The following is a 23,218-nucleotide window of genomic DNA, read 5'->3' as shown; positions in this document are numbered from 1 at the left end:
CCCAAAGGGGAGAGGCCACAGCAGTGAGAGGCCTGCGTACCAAAAAAAAAAAAAAAAAAAAAAAAAAAGAGATACAGCTATGCATATGCAAGTATGCATACTCTGCATTCATCGTTTTTAAGAAACCCAACTTGGTTCTATACCTTGTTTCTTTATTAATAGGTTTCAGAGGGCCTTCATCAGCAACACAGAGAGCAAACTTGTAAATGGCTGCATGATATTTTACTGTATGGATGTATCATAATTCATTTAACCTGTCTCTTAAATAATGGTCATTTGGTTTCCAGGAGTTTGACATTACTTCAAATGCTGCCTTACCTATATCTGTACATATATATCGTACATATGATTAAACATCTGTAGGATATATTCCCTGGAGTGGAGCAAAAATGGGTGGGCATTTTACATAATAAAAGATTTTATTAAATTGTTCTTGGTAAAAGCTTTCACTAATGTCCCCTTCTACAAACCAGCATCATAGAGGTTGTTTTTCTACTCACAACCATCAGCTATCTGGATCCTTCAGAACGCTAGGTAAAAATGGGTACCTCATATATGGTTTTAATTTGAATCGCTCTTACTGTGAATGAATCTGAGCATTTCTCTATGATATTGAAGCATCTCTATTTCCTCTGCTGTGAATTTTGCCGATTCTTCTGTTGAGATTTTAGTATTTCTCATTTTAATTTATATGAGGCGTTTCTACATGAAGGAATTTAGCTCTTAATCTCATAGAAATTGCAAATATTTTTGCCCTTTAACATTTATCATTTGCCCATGTTTTTGTTACTTCTGCTGCATGGAAATTTGATAATAATAATGTAATTCTTGGCTTCTGGTTTTGTGCTGGACTTGGAAAAGGCTGGTCCCACCCTCACAATTCTACCATTATTTTTTCAAAAACTTTAAAAGATTTTCTTTACTTAATGTTTACTATATTTTTATAAATGCAAACAGATTTTATTTGAGTTACAGTGTAGAGCAGATAAGTGACTCACTGCTGAATACTTTTTGTATTTTTAGGGATTTTCCAGGTTATCAATATGAGCGTGCGATGTGAGCTGCATAAGAGAGGCATGATGTCTACCCCGGGCACCATGGCATCCACTACAGTTATTCAGCCTCTGTGCAGAGTCAACACAATAAATAATGGTTGAAATAATCATTAATTTAACAATAAGGAGACACTGCATAATAGAAATAACTTCTGTGTGCATATATATATATATAAGATCTTATCCCAGCTACTTTAAAACTTTTTTTTAATACACATAACATAAAATTCACAAACTCAACCATTTTTAAGTGTATAGTTCATCAGGGTCAAGTACACTCACAATGTTGTACAACCAAGCTCCAGAACTTTTTCAGAATCCTGAAATCGGAAACTCCATACCCATTAAACGTCAACTTCCCATTCTCCCCTCCCCCAGTCCCTAACAACCAGTCTTTGACTACTCTAGATAGCGCATATAAATGGAATGATACATATTTTGTCTTTTGGTGAGTGGCTAATTTCACTTAGCAAAATGTCCTCAAGGCTCATCCACACTGCAGCATGCGTCAGGATCTCGCTTTGTTTCGAGGCTGAACAACCTTCCATTGTATGTATATACTACATTTTTTTTGCCCATTTATTTGTCTATGAACACCTGGGTTGCTTTAAAACTTCTAAAGCTTATATTAACCTAGCTTAGCATAAAGCCTGAATTTTCTCGTGCTACTGCCATTGTAGTTATACATTGACACAGCACTTGGGGGGCATTCGTTATTACAATTGTTTATTGTTGTGTAAAGGCGGACCATAAACATTTTTTGAAGCATGACTAGATCTATGCTGTAAGACCTACAAGTGGTATATGTTATAAAATCTGTGTTGTAATATCCACAAGGGAGATTCCGCCTGGCTTGGAGACAGAACGTGCCTTATTCCAGAGGCTATACACCAAATGACTACAACGCCTCTCCAGGCAAAGCGTCGTCAGTCTGCCCAGGTGTAATAACAGGAAATGGCAAGGCCTGTGGCAAGTTGAGTTGGCTCCCGTGCTTTCTAAATGTGTTCAAATTTAAAAAACAGATTAAACACAGTCAAAGAAAACATCCTGCTAGTAAATGTGCAGTGAGCCAGCTTGCCACTGCCACCTACTTCCTCAGTAACCATGCTGTACAGAATATTTGTTTTCTTTCTTTTTTGCCACAATTAATGTTATTTTAAGGTTATTTGTTAAGCAATCAAAAAAATTAAATGCCTAACATCAAATATCCTAAGGGCCATATGCATGAAACCCTGACAAATTTACCAATGTCTTCAAAAATGTTTTAACAGGTTAAAAAAAATTTGAAAAACTTCTCTTGCACTCTAGGAATTAATATCATCAACATTCATATACGGTTCTTAAAGGTAGCCAGAGGTACAAACCACACCCAGAAGGGTTAATGAGCTTGTATTAACTTGGTTTATTGGGTATTTTCATCAGCTTAAAACCTGGAGGCGCATGCTGCCAATTCATGGTGACTATATTTTTAGAAAGGAATAGTATAGATGATAATTAAGACATGCTTGAGGAACTTGCAGATTTTAGTCATATTCAGTTTTCCCAAGGCTTCAGTCTTTTTAGTCAGCTCTTGCTGAAATGTATTTTCACCAGGAACAGATACTTGGTAGGTTTTTACGCAAGGTGATGTTTATTTTTGGTTAAACCTAACATTAATACATCACATTTTAGAGACAACAGGCATGAGTCACAGGAAAGATATTAATAATTTTATAAGAGAATCATTTTATATGTCATTTATCCATGAGTGAGGCACCTCCAAAGGCCCAAACCACATCCTAAACGAAAATCAAGTAACTTTCAAAGTCACATTGAGTCGAGGGGCCTCTAAGATACCGTTTCTTTATCAAAAGATCACCTGATCTTTTAATTTAATCATTTAAATCATTTAAATAAATGCTGATCATTTAAATAAATGTTCTCTTCTCAGAGGTGGCTCCTCTGCTCACAGTACACTGAGCCCCATGACCGGAGGACGCACTGTAAAGCAGAGATCCCTAAATCTACAGCTCCAAAAGTTCCCCGCGCTGCTACGCCAATGCGTTCCACGTTCTACTGTACAAATATAAACGGGGGGCCCCAGATGAACAAATCTGGACACAACTACAGCTGAGATCTCTCTCTCTCTCCTTCACACCCCCACCTCCTGTGTTCACTGTCAGAAGGCCGACCACTGCCCTCTGAGCCCCTAGGAAACAATGGCTAGTTATCATCTCTGTTCACCAGGGTTCAGCAGATGACCTTGGTCCAACTTTGCTGAGCAAATGAAGATTCAAAGCCTTTCACAGAGACAACAATGAAAAAAGGGAAAAAAAAACTGATTTAAAACACTTCTTTACTTTCCTCAGTATATTAAGTCAAAAATATAATGACAATAGAGCTACTAATGACCCCTGAGAACTTGCATGTTCATCTTCCTTCCATAGATAACTCACTTAAAACCTAGAGTGTTTAGGGTACTGGGAAAACATGATTCAGTCATTTAAGAGCTATAAATAACTTAATTGTCTCTTACATCATGTTGGGGGGAGGGACTGATGGTGTACATAATACTATTATTGCCTTCTCTAGAACTCTGTTATGTTTACCTCCTGAGTTTTCAAGCCATGTGGTCAGCAGATTTTAACCACTCCAAATTTATTCTCTTGTCACTTACAGCTACCCATCCCTGACTCCCTCGGAATCTCTTCCAAGTGGACATACTAGATGTGTTATTCACGCATATGATAGATGTTTCTTGGGCATCTAATATATTTGCCAAGCACTTTGTTGGCAACACAGTAGTAAGCAAGATTCACCAAGTCCCTGCTGTGGTGCGGATGAGAATCCAGCAAAGGTGACTGCAAATGTCCAAGAGAAATACAGATGTGCAAAGGGGTATAGAGGATGTAAACAGGGTTACTGAGCACATTCTGGAACTGACTGTAGGACAGTGTGGCTAGAACACAGTGACTACATGGAGAGTGGCTCTCCGTGACCACCACCCATACACAAGAAGCCATTAAATAAATCTCAAATGATCAGCTAATATAATTAGTAGCCTCATACTCAGGAAGTGAAACCAACCACTGCAGCCCTTACCCACAAATCCTCCATTATCTCTCTTTCAGCAAGTCACTAACCTGGCGTCTCTTTGCCAGTCTCGGAAATGACAATTAATTCCTCTAACTGTCCACTGAAGCCTGGCCCTTTCTATTTCCAACCAACGTTTAGTCCCCGATGATCCTGTTTCCTGCTACCATTTTGAACCTTTAGCTTTCCACTGGAGCCTTTTCCCCAGTCTTCAAGTAAGTGCTGTTCTCTCTAATTGAAACAAATATATTTTAAAGTCTTATTCTGCTTCACCCTTCTATGACTTGCCCTATTGTTACCCTTTAAACTTCTAGAGATAGAATCAATCAAAAGAAAAAGTAAAGGCAGGGAAAAAAAGAGTGCACAACTGACTGTTTTACTGGAGGAACGCTGCCCAACTAAATTAAAGGAAACTATAACAATTCTAGAGCTCTAGGACAACACACACACACACACACACACACACAAATACGCATGCACACAGAGGATGAAGGGTTATCAAGGTGGCTCCTCTTAGTAATGGAAGAGGAAAACAATAGCCAGTAAATTCTTCTGATTTAATTGTGAGATAAGGAAGCTTGCCTACATAGACATAACATCAGGCTCTATGGGCAGGACCAAGGGCAGTGCAGGACTGTGATGCTCCAGACAGACTCTCTCCCTTAATAGCTCAGAGGGTGATTTTTCTGTCTTTGAAACCAAGGGATATAATTACTAAATTGACATAATTTAAGCTGTTTTCAGTGAAATATCACCTCTGTGCCATTAACAGTCATCTCAAATGCCCATTAGCTATTAAAGAATAGCAATTAGTTAAGTAATGTATGTTATTAATAACAATAATAACTGACCTTTCTGGAGTACTGAATATGCACTTTCACACATCAGGTTACTCAATCCTCATGATAACCCTCTCAGTTAGGATTTCACCACCCCATTTTACAGATGATGAAAGTGACGTTCAGATGGTCTGAATCACACATGTACTGGGTAGCAGTACAGGATTCAAACTCAGGACTGCCTGACTCTACAGCCTGTGCTTCTAACCACTATACTGCCTCTTAAAATTCAAGCGCTGGAGCTGCAATGCTACCAAAAAGACAGAGACCAACGTACATAACAAAGTGCATGTGTCTGCAGGCGACACAATCTCACACACATATATACTGATATATCTATATAAACACACATGTCATAAACATCCTCTTTGGAACACCAGGTAAATATTTTTTCATTATAAACAACTAGAGGAAAAAAAAGAAAACAATAAATTACCCTATTTCCTGATAATCACAAACATTAGAGGCAATTAGCAAGTTCCCAAACATTTTCTGAAACAAGTCAGACACACCGGCCTCCAATTGCTCAGGTACCTGGTTTTTCAAAGGCCCAAAGAAGCCTAGATTTTCGGCCATCCGCTGAGCTTGGCTGTCCTTTATCCCTTCAATAATGTCAATTTGCTCCTAATAAAAATGAATCAAATGAGCAAAATTCAGACAGTCAAACAAAAAGATTTATAACCCCAAAAGAAAATACTTAGTATTTATTTGCAAATGAGTAATTAAAGTGTGGCACCTTTCCAGAGATCTCTGAGCTGGGCCACCACAGCTGCCTATAGGGTATATTTTAATTAGCAGACCATCTATAAAACAGCCTTTCCGAAAACCATATAATTCTTCAGGGTGGCATGCTGACAAGACAATCGGAGGCCAGTTTTCACTTTTAATTACTATACAGATGGCAGTGACGAATATTTAGGCAGTTAACTTCTATGACATTTTTTGGAAGGCTTCCAAAGTAAGTTTTTCCTGCCTAATACTGCTGTTAAGTTTAGAGCTTGTCTTATACAGGTTAAATATTACCTTACGATTTAAACACTCTATTGATGATGATAATTATTAATAATACCCTAGCTCTACAAAGGGCCATTCCCTCCAAGATACTGAGTGCTGTTCATATATATTATTTCATGTATTCTCTTAACAAATGGAATGGCTTGTTTTAAATCATGTTAATTTCAAAAAACGGGTAGGTATTATTGGTAAGCCAGCATGTAAAGTCTCAATTTAACTTCCAAAGTAGTTAACTTAAATATGTAACATTGGTGAAAATATTTTAAAACCAATCTCCAAAGTATTACTACCTTATATAAATGAAGAGTTTCAAGAAATAAAATCCTTGCTTTTAGGAGGGAAAAAAAATCACTTTCTAAAAGGAATAATGAACGTTTCTGCTAAAAATTTTTTTTGTGATTTCTTTTTGACACTAAGAACTCAGAATTAAAAGCTGGGATTATAGTTCTAAAGACCCTAGGTTTTTCTTCTTATAGTTGAGGTAGGTTGATAAGCACTTTATATACATCACCTCATTTAATCCTCACAATTCTACGGGGTGGGAATTACCCCCATTTTCATTTTACTCATTCAAAAAATGAGGCTTAGAGACACTGAGAAATGTACTGGCTAGTTAGGATTTGACCTCAGGTCTCTTTGTCTAGAAACTCATCCTAATATCAAAAACAAAACAAAAACCCACACACAAGATTCAATGAATTGAAACAAACTGATAGAATCTGGGCGTTAGAAGGATTCATTACCAGTACTGAAAGACATCAAGGCAGTCTCTAGTTCACATCTGATTTCCTAGGAGAGAATTTCTGGGTCATATATACTGTTAAATGGGGTAGAGTTAACCAAGAGGAAATGGAAATATCACAGTCATCTTCCATTGGTTAATTCTTGGGGCAAGTTGGATGGAAAGAAATGAGGGGGAAAGAAAAGGCAAGAAGGAGGAAAAAACAAAGGGAGAGGAAAAGCAAAGAAAAAGACCTTGAAAAGCACATACTTTGGACCTACCCAACCTTCAACTGGACACCCAGTAAGAAAAAGGACTCAATATCTTCATGCCTTAAATCCCAGGAACAGTCTACCTGGCTCAGACTCCACACTAAATCTTTTAACAGGTTGTAGAGCAACAATCAATGAACAGAGCATAGTCAGGAATCTAAACATACCTTAAAAATAAGTTCTGGATTCGAAGCTGCCACCTCTTCAATGTCAACGCCCCCCTGAGGGCTGCCCACCAGCACAGGGCCATTGCAGGACCGGTCCATCAGAATGGCCAAGTAGGTTTCCCTAGAAATGTCCAAGGCTTCAGCAACCATCACCTACCACATTAGTGGGAAAGTCAAATTAAGTCAGCATCGAGCTGATTTCCACTTGGAAATCTATACAAACTTGCTACACAAATCAAACAGCTTCATTTTCAGGGTCTTTAAACCCACTGAGATTTGAGAGCGCTGCTCTTGTGGCGCACAATGCCCATTTTCACCTCCTTAATTGATCCTGATAACTTGGTTCAAGTGACAGGTATTCGGTTTGCCTCAAGGAACCTTCCCACTTTAATCTTCTTTTTCTTCTTCCTTCGGAAACCCTGACACTCAAGAAAAACTCCAGGGAAGCAGCTGTTATTTTAATTTGAGACATTAACAGTACATATATATTACTACACTGATTTTTCTCAGATTGCACTGGTGGAAAACCAAGTTTGGTTGCCAAAGAAGGATTCTTTTTATGGTATGTCTGATGCTTCCTATGTTTGAATACTTCTGTCTCTTGGATCACTGTATTTTTATTTCAATTTATACTTTCTTTTAAATTACAAACATAATATTTGCTTGTTTGAAAATAATGCAAACAATACTAAAAGTATACAGAGGAGACAGTGAAAGCAGCTCCCTGCTGCATATACACACCCCTTGGGACCCAGTAGTCAGAGTGATCACGAGTCCATAGGGAACCTTTGTGATAATCAGAAAAAGTCATCCCTTCCTCTATGAGGATGTGGTCATATTCCAGGACCATGAGTGGGCAGAGGCAAATCAGATGGAAGGATTTCTTTCTCCACGCATGTGCCAGACAGGTGTCCTTTTGCTCTGCACGACCTCGACAGAGGCACGAAGCAACCCTGCCAGGAAAAACCACTACTAACGTTTACCTCTTCCCTAGGCGTCTGCAAGCATTAGGCATGGAATCATCCTGCACACAGATGCATATTACACACGCTTGAATGCCTTTCTTTCTTCCTTTTTGTTCTTAATCTTAATACTACAACTTGGATTGTACAAGGTCTTCTCTCTTCATTGTGACTACACAGTACTTATATGTCCATATTTATTTGACAAGGTCCCTGATGACAATTTATGTGGACTCATGTTTCTAAAATGCTGCCTCAGTGATTATTTCTGTACGTATAGCTTTGCTCCATTGTTTTAGTATCCCTGTGGTCAAGGTATATAAAGGTAAAATGGCTAAGTTTTAGATTGTTCATATTTAAAATTTCCTTGGAGAGAGAGGCGGTACCAACACTCCCAACAAAAATAGTAACAGATGTCTTGGATGCTTTTTAAAAGAAAATAAGAATATCCATGAAAAATCAGTACTAGAAGTGAAAATAATAAAATCACATACATTGCTTTTCCTAAAAGTTCAATAATACGTTTCACAAAAAAATGTTACTGATTAAGTAACGTTAGATTTTGGCTACCCAGAAGCCACAAAAGCATTAATTTTTAAGTCACATGAAATGCAATAAATATATGATGACCTAGAAAGCTATAATGTAATGAATACAGAACTCCTTCTTTTCACACCTTTATGGAATTTATGACTGGTTAAAAATAAAGTACCTTATAGGGGGTTTCATAGTGATTCTTCTATCATAAATGGTAGCTCATGAGTTTGTAAGAAATATTTCTTGGCACACGGTGTTAAGATTTTCATAGAACCATTCTGATTTCAAGTGACTTTCTAATACAGAGCTAGTCTAGTGAGCCAGATTTAATAACTTTCAGTAGTTATTCTGACAAGCAATACAACGTTATAACGTTTTAGGATAAGTGTCATCCAAGAGTCCTATTCTTAATCTTCTAAAGTGTTGACAGATATGCTCTGCATTCCATCAAATTTCTATTTGTAAAGACCAGCTGCTGCCTCAAACAGCTCCTGCTTGGTAGAAACAACCCATCACTCTTCAAAAAAACATTCTCAGGAAAATGATGATTATCAATAGATAATTCAAGAAATTTTTATATACAGACCAGTTTTTTGACATTAAGATGCCCTTCATATGAGCCACGATATTAAAATACTTTAGGGATTGTTACAGAGAGAATCTAAATGGACTCCATCAACACTCATGCCATGAGAAGTTCAGTTAGATACATTTCAACAATCTTCATCTGTGACTGACACAAACAGTATCGTCAACACAGCCTTTTCCTGGAGTCTTCCGGTATGGAAAGCTTTTTAACATACTTTACCCTATTTGACCAATGAACCTGTTTTTCATTTTTTTGTTGTTTGTTCAGTTTGTTTTGTTTTTTATATATCATGCTACTCAAATTGTAGTCTGTGGATGAGAGCCAGCGTACAAACTATGTGTTAACAGGACAGCGATTAGATAGGATAACAGTGTACTCAGTTTTTTAACTTAATCTTTTTGCGAAACAGTAACCAGTACGGGTACTGACTCACGGAGCACATGATGAGTAGCACTGTCTCACCTCCCCTATTACTATCCCAGGGAACACACTACAAACACAGACTTAGGAAAAAAAAACCCAATGTGAATCGATGTATGTAATGTGCTTAAATAGCTTCTTGAACAAAGTTAGAAATCTAAAGTTTCTCCAATCTGGGAACTTCTGATTGATGTTGAAGATTCCATAAATTAAAAATGCATGTTCCTTAAAGTTGTATATAATAATACTGTTACAAAATGTGGTAATACACATTTTACAGAGAAAAAGGACAGAAACAAAGCATGGCAATTAAGGGGTGAGAATAGAGGGAAATTTTACTTTTCTAATTTTTATATTTCTGTATTATTGGAATTTTTTTACATACGTTAATCCCTTTTGCAATCAGGAAAAAAAAACACTTAAAAATAAATCACTCTGGTAGCTTCCTGGCAATGACTCAATTCACAAGAATGCACTTATCTCTAGTATTTCATGAACCGATCTACAAAACTGATTTTATGCATATCTATATAGTGTGAATCTTCTTTTGTGTATTTTTATATGCTTTTTAAAGGTATCACAAACTCTAATCTAAAACCCCATGTGTCCATATAAAGCAAAAAATTCCTACAAACAAAACTACTAATCATATCCTCTGGGGACAAATTTTGAAGACGTTACACAGGTAAAGGCTCATAACCAGTTTAAAAAGGAGAAAAAAAGTACCACGCTGGGCTGAACAAAAATAAATTCAAAAAACCACTTTAAGATGTAAACAGTTCTTGCATCTACCTGCAAGGCAGTGGGAAAGGAAAATAACCAGAACCAGTCTTGTTTGTGGGCTTCCTCGACACTTAGAAAGGCTCTGTGTTCTTAGAGGGAAGGAGCTAATGACCCTCCAGTATCCCCATCTCCCTCCAGCTCAGTGTCCTTTTTGGGACCAAGACAGACGCTCTCATGGTAAGTTAGGCTCTGGCCTCAGCTCTGCCACTCACAATTGCATGGCTCAGGCAGGCCACTTTGCTCTCGGCTTTATTTTCTCTGTGTGTGTATACACGTACGTGCCCTATACACACTTGGCTGTCCCAAGAGACCTCACTAATACAACATACTCTCAGTGAGAACAGTGGGTCAAAATGGTAACAGTCTTAAAGTAAGTTATAGGGGCACAAAGAAAAACAACTGTAACGGGTACAGTAATTCTGATATACTGAGGATAAGGGTGGGGCTGTGAGGGAGCAGAGAATGTCTGTCACTGAGTCTAGGAGCTGTTATGCCAAGGTCTTTCAGCTTTAAACAGAATCGTGCCTGTGTTCTGAAAGAAAAAGGTATTATTTCAATCACTACCCATCTCTACTAAATGCTGATGATAATAAACACTAGTACTACTTTAGAATCCTTTTTATTTCTCCTTGAAGTTACATCACACACAGAACTAACTATGTGAGGTTTAAAAAATAAAATGGCACGTTGCCAAAGTGCACTGCTTCATTTGATTCTGTCAAAATTGAAAATTTTCTTTTTTTTTTTAACACATACACAGAAAATGACCAAAAGCATTCACATTACCTTGTTAACTTTCACACCTCCTTTTGGAGTTTGTTTTGTTGCTAGATTATACCCAATCATCTGTTTCGCCAGCTGTCCCACCACTTTAGGACTAAGAGAGAGGAGGAAAAAAAAGAGAGAGAGAGAAGAAAGAAAAGAAAGTCAATGTCTCTGTTGAATATCATTTTAAAGCAGAGTCCGTATTATATCCCCAAGTCCACCCTGCCCAGGGCCCACCTCCACCTTCATAGAATCCATGGCGCTTTCTGCTCATACACTAGTGCCTAGCACTGTACCAGAGGCTCACTGAGTGCAAAATATATATGAATGAATGAATGAATGAAACAGTAGGAGGGAAAGGGGGGGATGGGAAGGGAGGGGAGAGAAGGGAAACAAAAAGAAGCTTGCTTACATTTGCTATCCTCTCCCCCCAAACAAGTTACGGTCATAGTAGAGACACAATGCTGAAATGCATAGCAGACTAAGATAAGAGCTGAATAACAAATACTGGATAGTGGGCAATGGGGGAAGTGAGACCAAAGATGGGGATAAAGGGAAGGGGAAGGATCAAAGTAAACCATGAAAGGTATGTGACAGGAGAGGAGAGGAAAGTGTTCAGTGTGTGGAGACATAGGACATAAAGTTAATCAGACAGGTTCAGATAAAGGAAGAATTAGACTATCAGACAGGAGGGACCAATGATGCCACTGGTAATGGGAAGCCACCGCAGGTTCTTGAGTAGGAGACTGGCATTACAGAAGCAGCATTTAATTTGTAAGTGGTACCATATCAAACATGATGAATCACTGATTGTCTAGAACAGGAGGAGTGTCAAGTTTTCACCAATTAGTGAACAAAAATCCTTTTATGGGAGGAGAAGGAAAACGAAGGCATTGCCAGAGCCCTCTACCTGTAATTTATTTCCTTATGTGCTACCTCCTGCTCCTACTCCCACCCCAACCCTCTTTCTCAGTGCTCCTTTCAGCCATGAGCCGGATCTTCCATAACTGCTTGGCCCAAAGACAAGGAATTAAAACCTCCTGGCTTACTCTTTTGTTAAATGAACGCCTCCTTTCAAACCGCTACTGAAGACACCTTTTCCTCTTCCTCCAGCTAAGATCTGGGCTTTTAAAACAATTTCTTTTGCATCTGCAAAAGAAAATCCAGAGTTAGTAGTTGATTTACAATTCTTTTTTTTTAAGCAACAAGGGAAGTGGTAATGACATAACTTCCAAAAGTGACTGGTAAAAGCTCTCTCAAACCGACTTTGAAAATGAAGGCAATAAAGAACTTCAAAAAACATTAATGTGCCTAAATACAAAGTCTGTTTATTGAGGACATTCAAATATTTCCTGCAAGTTTAATCTAATACTCAACCATCCCAAGGGAGAGCAAGGCATGTGTTCCCTGGCTCTTCTGAGTGTCAGAAGATGCTAAATAAATACAGGCTGGAAGTATTAATTTTACTGTGTAAAGACACTTCCATGTGGCAGAGACACCAATCTGCCAATCAGAGGAGTTAACTACCCGTCAGCCATGTGAGATGTCAAAGGGAAGGCTGGTTTACGTGGGGGAAAGGTTGATTAAAGACAAGATGCAAAGGGAGTATTGAAGAACTGTATTCTTGGAAATCAACGGTTTTCTGAGCAGTTGTTCTATGTATCAGTGGAGCTGGGCAAGGGAGGAGGAAATGGATTAAAACTAAAAGTAAGCAGTATTTTTTCAATGTTGGCAGAGTAACAGAACATCCCAGAGGAAAGTGGTTGTGGAATCTTTGTTTCTCAAAACACTCAAGGAAAGAGTGAGCTGTTTGCGCTTGACCTTTGAGACCAAAGTCATAAACTCAAATATCTTTACAGGACTGGTGGGAAAGCTGGATGTGTGAAGCAGCCAGTGATAGAGAAGGCGCCCTCAGCCAACAGGAACGCTCCCCTACCCAACCAACAAAAACAAAAAAAAAATGAAAAAAAAGTCAGCCCCCAAATCAAATGCGTTCAATAAATCAAAGAGTACACAACTTCAGGCCACAGCTTGGCATTCTCTGTTTGTGATCCAGTTTTGTTTGAAACTAGAGGATTAAGCCAGATAATCTCTGATACGGCTCTAACGGTTTTCTGGTTCAGCACACCAGGTTTAGAATCACAGACCCACGTTTTAATCAAGACTTCATCCCTTGCCCAGCTGTGTGATACTGGGCAAGTTACTTAATGTCTCTAAGACTCAGTTTACTCAATTATGAAACAATGTTGAGGGTTGTTTTAAGAATTAAATTAGAAAATATATGCAAATATCCCCAAATCCTAAAAACTCACTAATGAAAGAGTATTGTCATGATCAGTCAGTACATTTATTACCTTTGTATATTGTGAGGAACCAAAAGGATTATTTCCATTCGGGTTGAGATGGTAAAAATTGTTGGAATCTGCAAACACTCATGTAAGGTCCATAACTGTTGGTTATTTCAACTATTACTACCATCATTGTTGTTACTTGTAGGCAAGCAGGCAAAGGTTCAAAGAAAAGGAGCCACAGGTTTTATCATGAAGGCAATGGGGCGCTACGGAAGGATGTGACACCATGAAGGCACTGGGTTAGACAGTCACTCTAGCTGATATAATCAGATTATTAAGGCTCATTGTCTTATTGGTTGGTCTTCCCTTCTATATTTGCGCACACTCAGAAAACCAGGGTTTACCTTCTCTCAGAAGTATACATAGTTCCTTCTTTGCTGCCCTCTTAGTTTCTGCCCAGGATATGAACCATAACAACATCAGTCAAATGATGTCTTAAAATAAACTAGTTCCCATCAAACTGAGTAGAAGACAAGCTATGGTGACCGCTCATTATCAGAAACTCAACAGGAATCGAACAAAGTAAAATGAATTTATTGCATATTTAGGCTATCGCATGTAGGAGTAGTATTAAGATCAAGAACTTTGAAGAAAAACAGACTTAGTTAAAATCTCCAACTCTGCATATCCCTTTATTTATAGAGAAGAGGAGAATGAGATTCAGAAAGGTAAAAGTAACATGTCCATCTATAAAATAGTCAAAACAAAAATAATCTATAGTGTTAGAATGATGTGAAGAATAAATGAAAATAGTAGGTAAAGTACTCATCTCAAAGTTTGGCGCATTAAAAAAGAGTCAAAATATGATAGCCAGCATCATTATAATTATTTTCAGCAATTAAGCAAAAAAGTAGAATACAGAAAGACATTTCCAATTTCTCTTTTGAAGACATCAAGTAGAAAAAACACTTTTTGCTGTCTACTTAAGTTTTCAATTGTGATCTCTTCAAATTCTTTAAAAAGGATAATCAGCATTCCATTGCCATTATCATTTTTCATATCCTCGTCATCCAGAAAAAGAGATGCTTTCCTCTCCAAGCTTTCCAACAGCAAAACTTGAAAGCCATGCAGACTACCTAAATGGGCAATGTTAACTGGTGTTACACAGGTTTGATTAGATAAGCTTTAGGCACTAACCATCAAGACAAAGAAACAGGGCTTCCCTGGTGGCGCAGTGGTTACGAGTCCGCCTGCCGATGCAGGGGACACGGGTTCGTGCTCCGATCCGGGAAGATCCCACGTGCCGCGGAGCGGCTGGGCCCGTGAGCCATGGCCACTGAGCCTGCGCGTCCGGTGCCTGTGCTCCGCAACGGGAGAGGCCACAGCAGTGAGACGCCCGTGTACCGCAAAAAAAAAAAGACAAAGAAACAGTTGTAGGCTCAATGAAGTGTTGTCAGTTATTCATATCACCACTGATCACGTATTAAAGGACTCCAACTTGGTCTACAGTTGGTAGACCAAACAACCACGTTGGAGACTGTGAAGCCACACACTGGGGCAAATAGAAAAAGGGAAAGAAAAAGATTATATCAAATCTAGGTACATCTTCTGCAGCTTACACCCCAGGCCAAAAATAAGTTCACTACAATCATCTCTTCTGCTTAGATCTCAAATACTAAATCAGTACAGCAGGTCAGTAGCCCAAAGTAAAATAAGTTTGTCTCATCTTGAGGGAAACGCACATAAAGTAATTTAACTCAGGTGGCTATTTACTCAAAGTGTTAAAAATTAAGTGGCCAAATCCTTCTGAACAGTAACTAGTTTTTTCATTCAGTATTTACCAAGTGGATTCACACTTAATGTCAGTTTCCATTTTATTTAAAGATCTGATTTCTCCAAAAACTTGTACAAATTTCTGTTTGTTTTTCTAACGTTACCTCTCTGTTCCCAAACAGAATTACAGAAGAATAGCCCATACAGGAAATTCCATATTTGCATGAACACACAAGATGATTTAACTGTATTTTAGGATATAAAGCTAAAAAGAGGCGGGGAAGACTCTCCTCCAGTAGATTTTGTACAGAAATGGATTGCATCTATACATTGATAACCATATTACTGGTATAACCCAGGTCTGTATAACTCCAAATTCCCTGCTCTTAACTGATACTTTTACATGCAGTAGCCTAAATATGCAATACATTCACTTTATTCTGTTCCTTTACTGGTGAGTTTCTGATAATAAGCAGTGCTCATGCCTAGGCTTCTACTGGGTTTGATGAAACCAGTTTTACTATAATTCATATATATTTTAGGAGAAAAGAGCACTATACAGACATATTTGATAAACTTAATAGATATGTAAGACTTTCAAATACCATTATCACTTAAGAGAACAAAATTTATAGCCATTAAGAAAGCCTAAAAAAACCCCTCTGAGCCATGGTCTTATTTCACTCTATTAGCTGCATTAAAATAATGCTTTCTCACTGTTTTCCTCTCATTCTCTACCACAACAAGTGTTATTATAATTACAATAATACAGTTTTTTGGTTTTTTTTTTTTTTTTCGGTACGCGGGGGGGCACGAACCCGTGTCCCCTGCATCGGCAGGCGGACTCTCAACCAATGCGCCACCAGGGAAGCCCAACAATAATACAGTTTTATACCAATTTTTATAGTTCCCCAACAGTCCCATGCTGGATAATAAACATTCTTGGAAGCATTATTAAATCTTAAAGAATAAATAAATTCATTAAGGAAAGCATAACCTAAATAGAATAAATAAGAAATGTTTTAAATTAGGCAGGCTTTGTAAAACTACTTCACTTTGCTTTTCAGAGATGGAATTCTGAAAATACATTTATGCAAAATAATGTTCACAAGACATACTTTAGAACCAGAACACAAATGGGCCATAGCAAATGTCTGAAAATGTTAGTCAAGAATATCAATAAGAGTAAGTTATTTTCAACTATCCTTTTTAAATAGTTCGGTGACCAAATATTTGTATTACTGAACTGGTTTTTTTTAAGTATTGTGCTCTTCCAAAGTGTAATACTTTCTAAACACAAAATGTATTACTCTATATACCAGTACTGTAGCAAGGTGACTACTGCCATGATCACCTATTTTGAGTCAATAACACTGTAGTTTGGGGGGGGGACTACGATTTCTATGATTCACTGACAAGCAAAATTGGAATATTCAGTTTTCAGCACAACGGCATTGTGTAATTTCTAACATAGTGATCACCTTTCATGAGGTTTGATAGAATCCTTAATAGAGAACATTAAAATGTATTTCAGATTTACCTATTACTGTAAGGCAAGGAGAAAGGGGAGGGGGAGGCAAGAAAAGAGTTGAAAGATACTATGAAAAGATGAATCTTAATAAAGAACATACAATTTATAGGGTGATAACAGAGACCCAAGTGGCAACTTCCCAAAGGAAATGAGCTAACATCCCTGTTTTCATTATGACCCCAGAACCCAAACTAAAAAGTGGAGAATTACCTATCTTAATCATTACTGTAATATCTCCTGCAGACTGACCCCTATTTCCTCAAATTGTGAGTAGGTTGCTCGCTGTGAAAAAAGACTGTTTCTGAGACTGAAACAACTATTTCAACTTTCAACAAGTCTGACATGGGCTCACAAACACTGGGACAGAGAATTTCAAACATATGAGACATGAGAATAAGCCATTTCACCACTGGTCACATCCCTAGACTAAAACAGAATTGGAGATACTTGGCTCTCCATCAAACGGCTACCCATCAAAGACTTAAATTACACATACCTGGAACAGTGATTTACAAATATAAGTAAAAGATGGAAATAAGACGATCTCTAGGACAGGGGTTTTATAATACAAATAGCAAGTTATCCAGGGAGACATTATTTCACATTAAAAAATTCTTTACTGATAAGGCTTTTATGTAAGTTTTAAATCTTAATTTCCTAACGAATATGGTAGCCAATTAATCCCACATTATCTAAGATAATTCCTTCATTTCGATACTGTTGGGGGCATGATAATGCCCATTTGAACAGTTTATTAATTATAAAGAAGATAATAATATTTTCTTAACACAAAACACAATTTTATTTTCAAGGGAATCATTTTGAGCTCTTATAAAAACCCCTAAATTAAAGTTTGATAAATCATTCTTTTTTCAAATTGCCATACTCTTAAAAATACTGTATATTTAATCCTACATTATAGGCCTTATTAAAATCTATAATGATAAATTAGCCTACTCTTCTGATTTTGTCACTGGTGTTATTAATTGCTTTCATAACCTTTAATACACACTTTGTTGGTGATAAAAATTTTAAAGCTAGATAAAAATTACCTCCAGAAAGGCTCGACTGAGTTGTAATATCTTACTCTTTCTGTAGTTTAATACTTATAAACCGATCTTACATTTTGCCTATTAGACTAAAAGATGTACTTCCATAACAAAGGTTAAGGATAGAACCTCCTGACACTGATGCCAAAAATAATGTGATCGTATTCAAGCACCTGTAGCTAATCAAAAAATGTCTAACGGGCTTCCCTGGTGGTGCAGTGGTTAAGAATCTGCCTGCCAATGCAGGGGACATGGGTTCAAGCCCTGGTTGGGGAAGATCCCACATGTTGCGGAGCAGCTAAGCCCGTGCGCCACAACTACTGAGCCTGCGCTCTAAAGCCCGTGAGCCAGAACTCCTAAAGCCCCAGCACATAGAGCCCACGCTCTGCAACAAGAGAAGCCACTGCCATGAGAAGCCCACGCACCGCAACGAAGAGGAGACCCCGCTCACTGCAAGTAGAGAAAGCCCACACGCAGCAACGAAGACCCACCGCAGCCAAAAATAAATAAATAAAATAAATCTATTTTTAAAAAATGTCTAATACTATAAGACTGCAACCACAGGACATTAAACAAATCTTCTGCAAATGAAGCCACTTGAAAAAAAGAATTTTTCAGAACAAGTTTCTTCAAAAGAAGAAATTTCCAGAAATCTCTACTGTTTTATGTATAGTAGGGATTAATGATATACATTACTAATAATAACATCTGTAACATTTGTAACTTCAACATATCCTGGAAACAGTCACAGATGATGAAAAGCATTTTATGAACATCAATAGCATTTCCACAGTATTTTGTGGTCTATTTGAAGGAAAAGAATGATAAAGGAAAACTAGCTATTAAAAAATCATGTTTTTCTCTGATTTTTAAGGCAAAGATGTGTTCAGTCAGGGCTCAATGAGGGAAGCAGAACCACTGTGAGTTATGGACAAGGGATTTATTACAGGAATTAAAGCTGAATTTGTAGGAGATGCTGAGAAAGGAAAGGTGTGAAAGTGGCGGTTGGAGGATCAGGAGTCACCAACCAGCCGATCAGAGGAGTCACCAACTAGCATATGCAGGAGCTGTGGAGAAGGCTATGGGACTTGTTGACAAGCATCTCATGATGGGCTTGTGTCCATGCTGATCAGCAAGGTGAGCAGCTGGGAAAACAGCTAGACACGGAGCACAAAGGAACAAAGACAAGTCGGACCCTCTTGCCAGCATGTCTAAATCTACCCACCACTGCATCACAGAGTAATGGCTGCATTTCAAGTTCTGTGCAAATTCCAAATCTGGGTAACTCTAACCTGATATATACAAGGAAGGGGATTCTTAGAAACGGAGCTCCACCTTAACCAAGCTGACCCAGTATAAACTACCACAGATGATAATAAAGGAATCAGAAGGCAAAGCCCATAACTGTTGCAGGTTCAGAATTAATATTTTTTTACATTTTTCTGAGCGGCTTGAGAACCTATCCTGGGCCAGGGTATATCCCTCCTTCAGTAGCAGACAATTGGAAGCTACATGATCATACAGAAATATAAGGGGATCTCTTGTTGATCTGAACCAGTGATGAACAAGAGGGGAGAAAAAGGTGGCAATGCCCAGAACTGATATGTGAAGATAAACTCACAACAGTTTTATTTTCAGGGACAACTGGAAAGACTGTGAAATTTAAAATGTATGCACCATATATATGGCTGGGCTACACTCATATTTAAAGATGTTTCTTTCACTTTCACAGCAATATTACTAGTATTCTGAGATCTTCCACCTTCAAGTTTAGAAATCTTGTCTATTCCCTATTTTCTCTTATTGAAGTCAATTCCTCTATCTGGCCCTCCACTTGTTGAGAGATGCTCTCATACACTACTGTCTGGAATCAGGCCCACTGGCTGTTTGCTGCCCGCATTCTGCCACCCTGGTCTACTGGCCACACCACCACCAGTTTCCTCCAGTCAAGAAAGATCCTCCAGCTTCTCACAAGTGGGTCCTTTCCGGGGACCTTCTCAAGCAGATGGCTGAGCCCCTAGTGAGGCGGCTTTTCCCTTTTCAGCACAGTCTCTATCCCAGAGGACACAGTTTCCAGGGGAGACTTGGGATCAATGAAACCTGATGCTTTTGTGCCCTCAGAGCTATAGCTCCTGCTGCCCAGCCTTCCCCTTTCCTCGCTCATAGAGATTTAGCAGGAACCCCTCAACTTTCTAACCAGCTCCACTCTTCAGAGACTCCTTCTCCTAACAGGCCCTGATTTCCCAATTGCAGAGTGCATTCAAAATCCTTCTCAGCCTCCTGAGTCCAATGCAAATCAAGGAATAGTACTGGGCATCTGTTCCATGCTCCTGAAAAATTCATGACAGTTAAGAAACCTGGAATGTTCTAAGACAATTAGGAGGTCCATCTGTCCAATGCACACAGAACACCCTTTGGTAGAGCAATCCCACTTCTGTGAAAATCAGCTACAGAAACAAGGATTTTCACTGCAATGTAATTATAAGAGGGAAACACTAAAAACAACCAAAATGTCCATCAGCATTTGGACATTTGGGATTGGAAAAACAAATTTTACATATCCACATGATGAAATGATACAATACTATATATCTATCAACCATGATTAAGTATATCTTTATGTATAAACATGGGGAAATGTCCACAGACACTATACGCCTTAAAGTGAGTGAATGATTAATATTTTAAAATAGTCACATTTGTGAATCATTATATAGTCATAATGAAATCTAAATGGACAATAACCAAATTATCAACTGAGGTTATCTTAAGGAGGTAAGGAGGGGTATTATGGGTAGAACATTACCTTTTTTCAGTACTGATTCAAATATTTTGCAATTATCATGTGCTGTCATAAAAAAATAAAAATGAGACTTTAAAAATGTGAGATAAATATAGGCAGTTATTTATAGTGGTTTGTCTTGAATATTTAAATGTTCCTTTCTGTACCAGTCTTTATAGTTTTATCTGTGGGGTCAGGGATGCCTATACTTGAGGAGGCGTCCAGAAGGCATCTTTAAGAAATATGGCTCATCATCTTACAACATGACTTCCTAAAGTGTCATGCAAGAAGATTGACAGCGGCAGAAAAACGTTTTGCCCTTTTAAAATATCTCTTGAGCACCTGCAGGAATTCAAAGATTTTTAAAAGTCATAGTCACTGCCTTTCAGAAGCTTAAAATCTACTGAAGGAAAGAGATACAAACAAAGAATTACTGAAAAATATGAATGCTTTCACAAGTGGCAAGAACAAAGTATAGTGAGAAGGGGAAATAGTGTCAAGTTAAGCAGGGCAGGAGAAAGAATAGAAGAGCTGTGAGTTTTCTAGGTAGATAAAGCTGGGGAGTGAAGACACCAAGGGGTAAGCTATTGGTGAAAGGCTACTTTGCTTTTCTATTTATACTTGTTTGGCTATTTATACATGTTTGGCTGTCTTAGTTACCTATTTAAATTAGAAACCACTATAGCATCACTTCAAATAAACCAGTAAAGCATGCCAAGGATTCAGCACTCAAATTTGTTATTTCAGATCTTCAGAAAACCTCTACTTCAATAAAAGTTTATTTATCTATATTCAGGAACAGCATATAAATGAAAAAACACATTTATGGTCTTTGTTAAATTTAGTTATTTTGCCCTAAGTGGTTTTAAGATCTCCAATAATTTTGTCACGGTGGTCTTTAAAAAGCCCCCAATCAGGTACACTCTCACACAGGGCTGTGAAAGCTCCCAAGGGGTCAGTGAGATTCAAACAAAGCATTTGTTTAATAATAGCAAGAGTTACATATATGTCCACCCCCTCCTAACCTGCAAATAAACACATATTCCAGACTTAAATTGTGCAACCATTCTAAATGCCAGAAATATAGAATTCCAGACACTGGCTTGGTGATGTTGCTGTAAAAAGAAAACCAGGAGGTTTTCATTTTCCATTTTAAAGTGCTAAAGTGGTGGATGACACTCTGGAGTGAAGTAGAAGCCAGGAATGACCCACCCCAAGGGAGATGAAAGATCTCAGAACTACTTTCCCATGATATACACAATCTACCGTGGTCCAGCATAAACTGTTATGTAGCTTTCAAACTGCATTGAGTTTTAAATTGCAATGTCTTGCTCTTTTATTGCCTGTCCTGATCCATTCATTGCGTCTGAAATCTAAGTCTATTGCTTGAATGTTAAACACAGGGAGGACTTTAGGTTGCATCCTAGAGGATGAAATCATGCAATTTCAGTGAACTAGGAAGAGTTTATATTTGGCTGACTTTCGAGGGTTGCGAAGGCCTGAGAAATAGTTACTTTTTCCTTTTCCTGCTATGCCAGCTTTCTTTGGTTTTCATCCTTCCTTTCTTCCCCTCTCCTTCCTTCTTCCTTCCTCCTTTTCTCTTACCCTTCCTTGTATTATTTCCAATTTATTTAAGTGCAAGTTCAATTATATCTAAGATAACTAACTTCAGTTTCAACAGTTCAGTTTCATCAGCCTGAAAGATCAGCACTAACTTCAAATTTCACCTCCCATCACACCCTCCTCAAAACCACTCCCAAATAAGGACTAACACACTTAAATCCCTCAGAATTGGAGAACTCATCATCAACCCGATTTATACCTGACTTCAAAAGCCACAAAGCCTGGACCTACCTTCTTGGACTGTCTTCAGAACAACCTTTCTGATTATCTCTGAAGAATTCAAACTCGGATGGTCTCTTCTGGGACTTCCTGCATCATTTTTTTTTTTTTTTTAAATGCCTGGTTTGAGCAAGAATTCATACTGGAATGAGCCAGCCCAAGTGTTATAAATAAGAAATTAAATAATTAACAAGCTGATGTGCACCCTCTAGGATGCACATCATGGGGAAAAATTAAGAAAAATTTTTTGAGTTGAGTTTGGAATTGTTACACCCAAAAACACAGTAAAATACTCAAGAGCTGGTATCCACACCTGGGAAAAGTAAATGGAAATTCTGGCAGGTTTTAAGTAGCTAGTACTAGTGTGGCAGAGAAATAAAATCCTGTTTCATGCTTGACCAAGCAAGCAGTCCTATATGAGGATACCCTCTGAAATCCCAATCACTAGGAGACATTCACTCTCAAGATTCACATTTCATTATGGCGGCTGGAAAGCTACCAGATAAGCCTATTCTTCTTCCTACCCACGGACCGACCTTTCCTTTCAAAATGTGGCCAACATTTGTTCTGTATCCCACACTCTCCCTCACCATCACAGTTGTTTTACTCTGTTTTTCACCTTAGTTTCCAGGAATATGATATCAGACATCTGGAAGTAAACAGCACATCCACAGAACTACCTAAAAGATTCCCTTCATCTCCCACTGCTAGTGCCCTTAAATCCAGCTGCAGCTTTTTTCAGGTCCCTGACCCT

General features: G+C 38.1%; 1 protein-coding gene across 14 annotated transcripts in view; it reads right to left on the bottom strand.

The window, feature by feature from the left end:
* SUCLG2 (succinate-CoA ligase GDP-forming subunit beta) overlaps positions 1-23,218 on the bottom strand; it is a 363,845-nt gene that overhangs the window by 207,581 nt on the left and 133,046 nt on the right. For 12 of the 14 annotated variants that reach the window (XM_024123817.1, XM_055079886.1, XM_055079884.1 and 9 more), the window contains 4 exons: positions 12,246-12,345; positions 11,218-11,308; positions 7,141-7,293; positions 5,501-5,590 (listed from right to left, as the gene is read on the bottom strand). In XM_024123817.1, the coding sequence (XP_023979585.1) occupies positions 5,501-5,590; positions 7,141-7,293; positions 11,218-11,308; positions 12,246-12,345 (434 nt within the window). The remainder of the gene's footprint in view (positions 1-5,500; positions 5,591-7,140; positions 7,294-11,217; positions 11,309-12,245; positions 12,346-23,218) is intronic. The other 2 variants (XM_055079887.1, XM_024123819.3) reach the window with 1 other exon arrangement.

Source organism: Physeter macrocephalus, chromosome 18, assembly GCF_002837175.3.
Source record: "Physeter macrocephalus isolate SW-GA chromosome 18, ASM283717v5, whole genome shotgun sequence".
Taxonomy (NCBI): domain Eukaryota; kingdom Metazoa; phylum Chordata; class Mammalia; order Artiodactyla; family Physeteridae; genus Physeter; species Physeter macrocephalus.
Note: the sequence above shows the minus strand (reverse complement) of the source record. Positions and strands in the feature narration are given on the sequence as shown.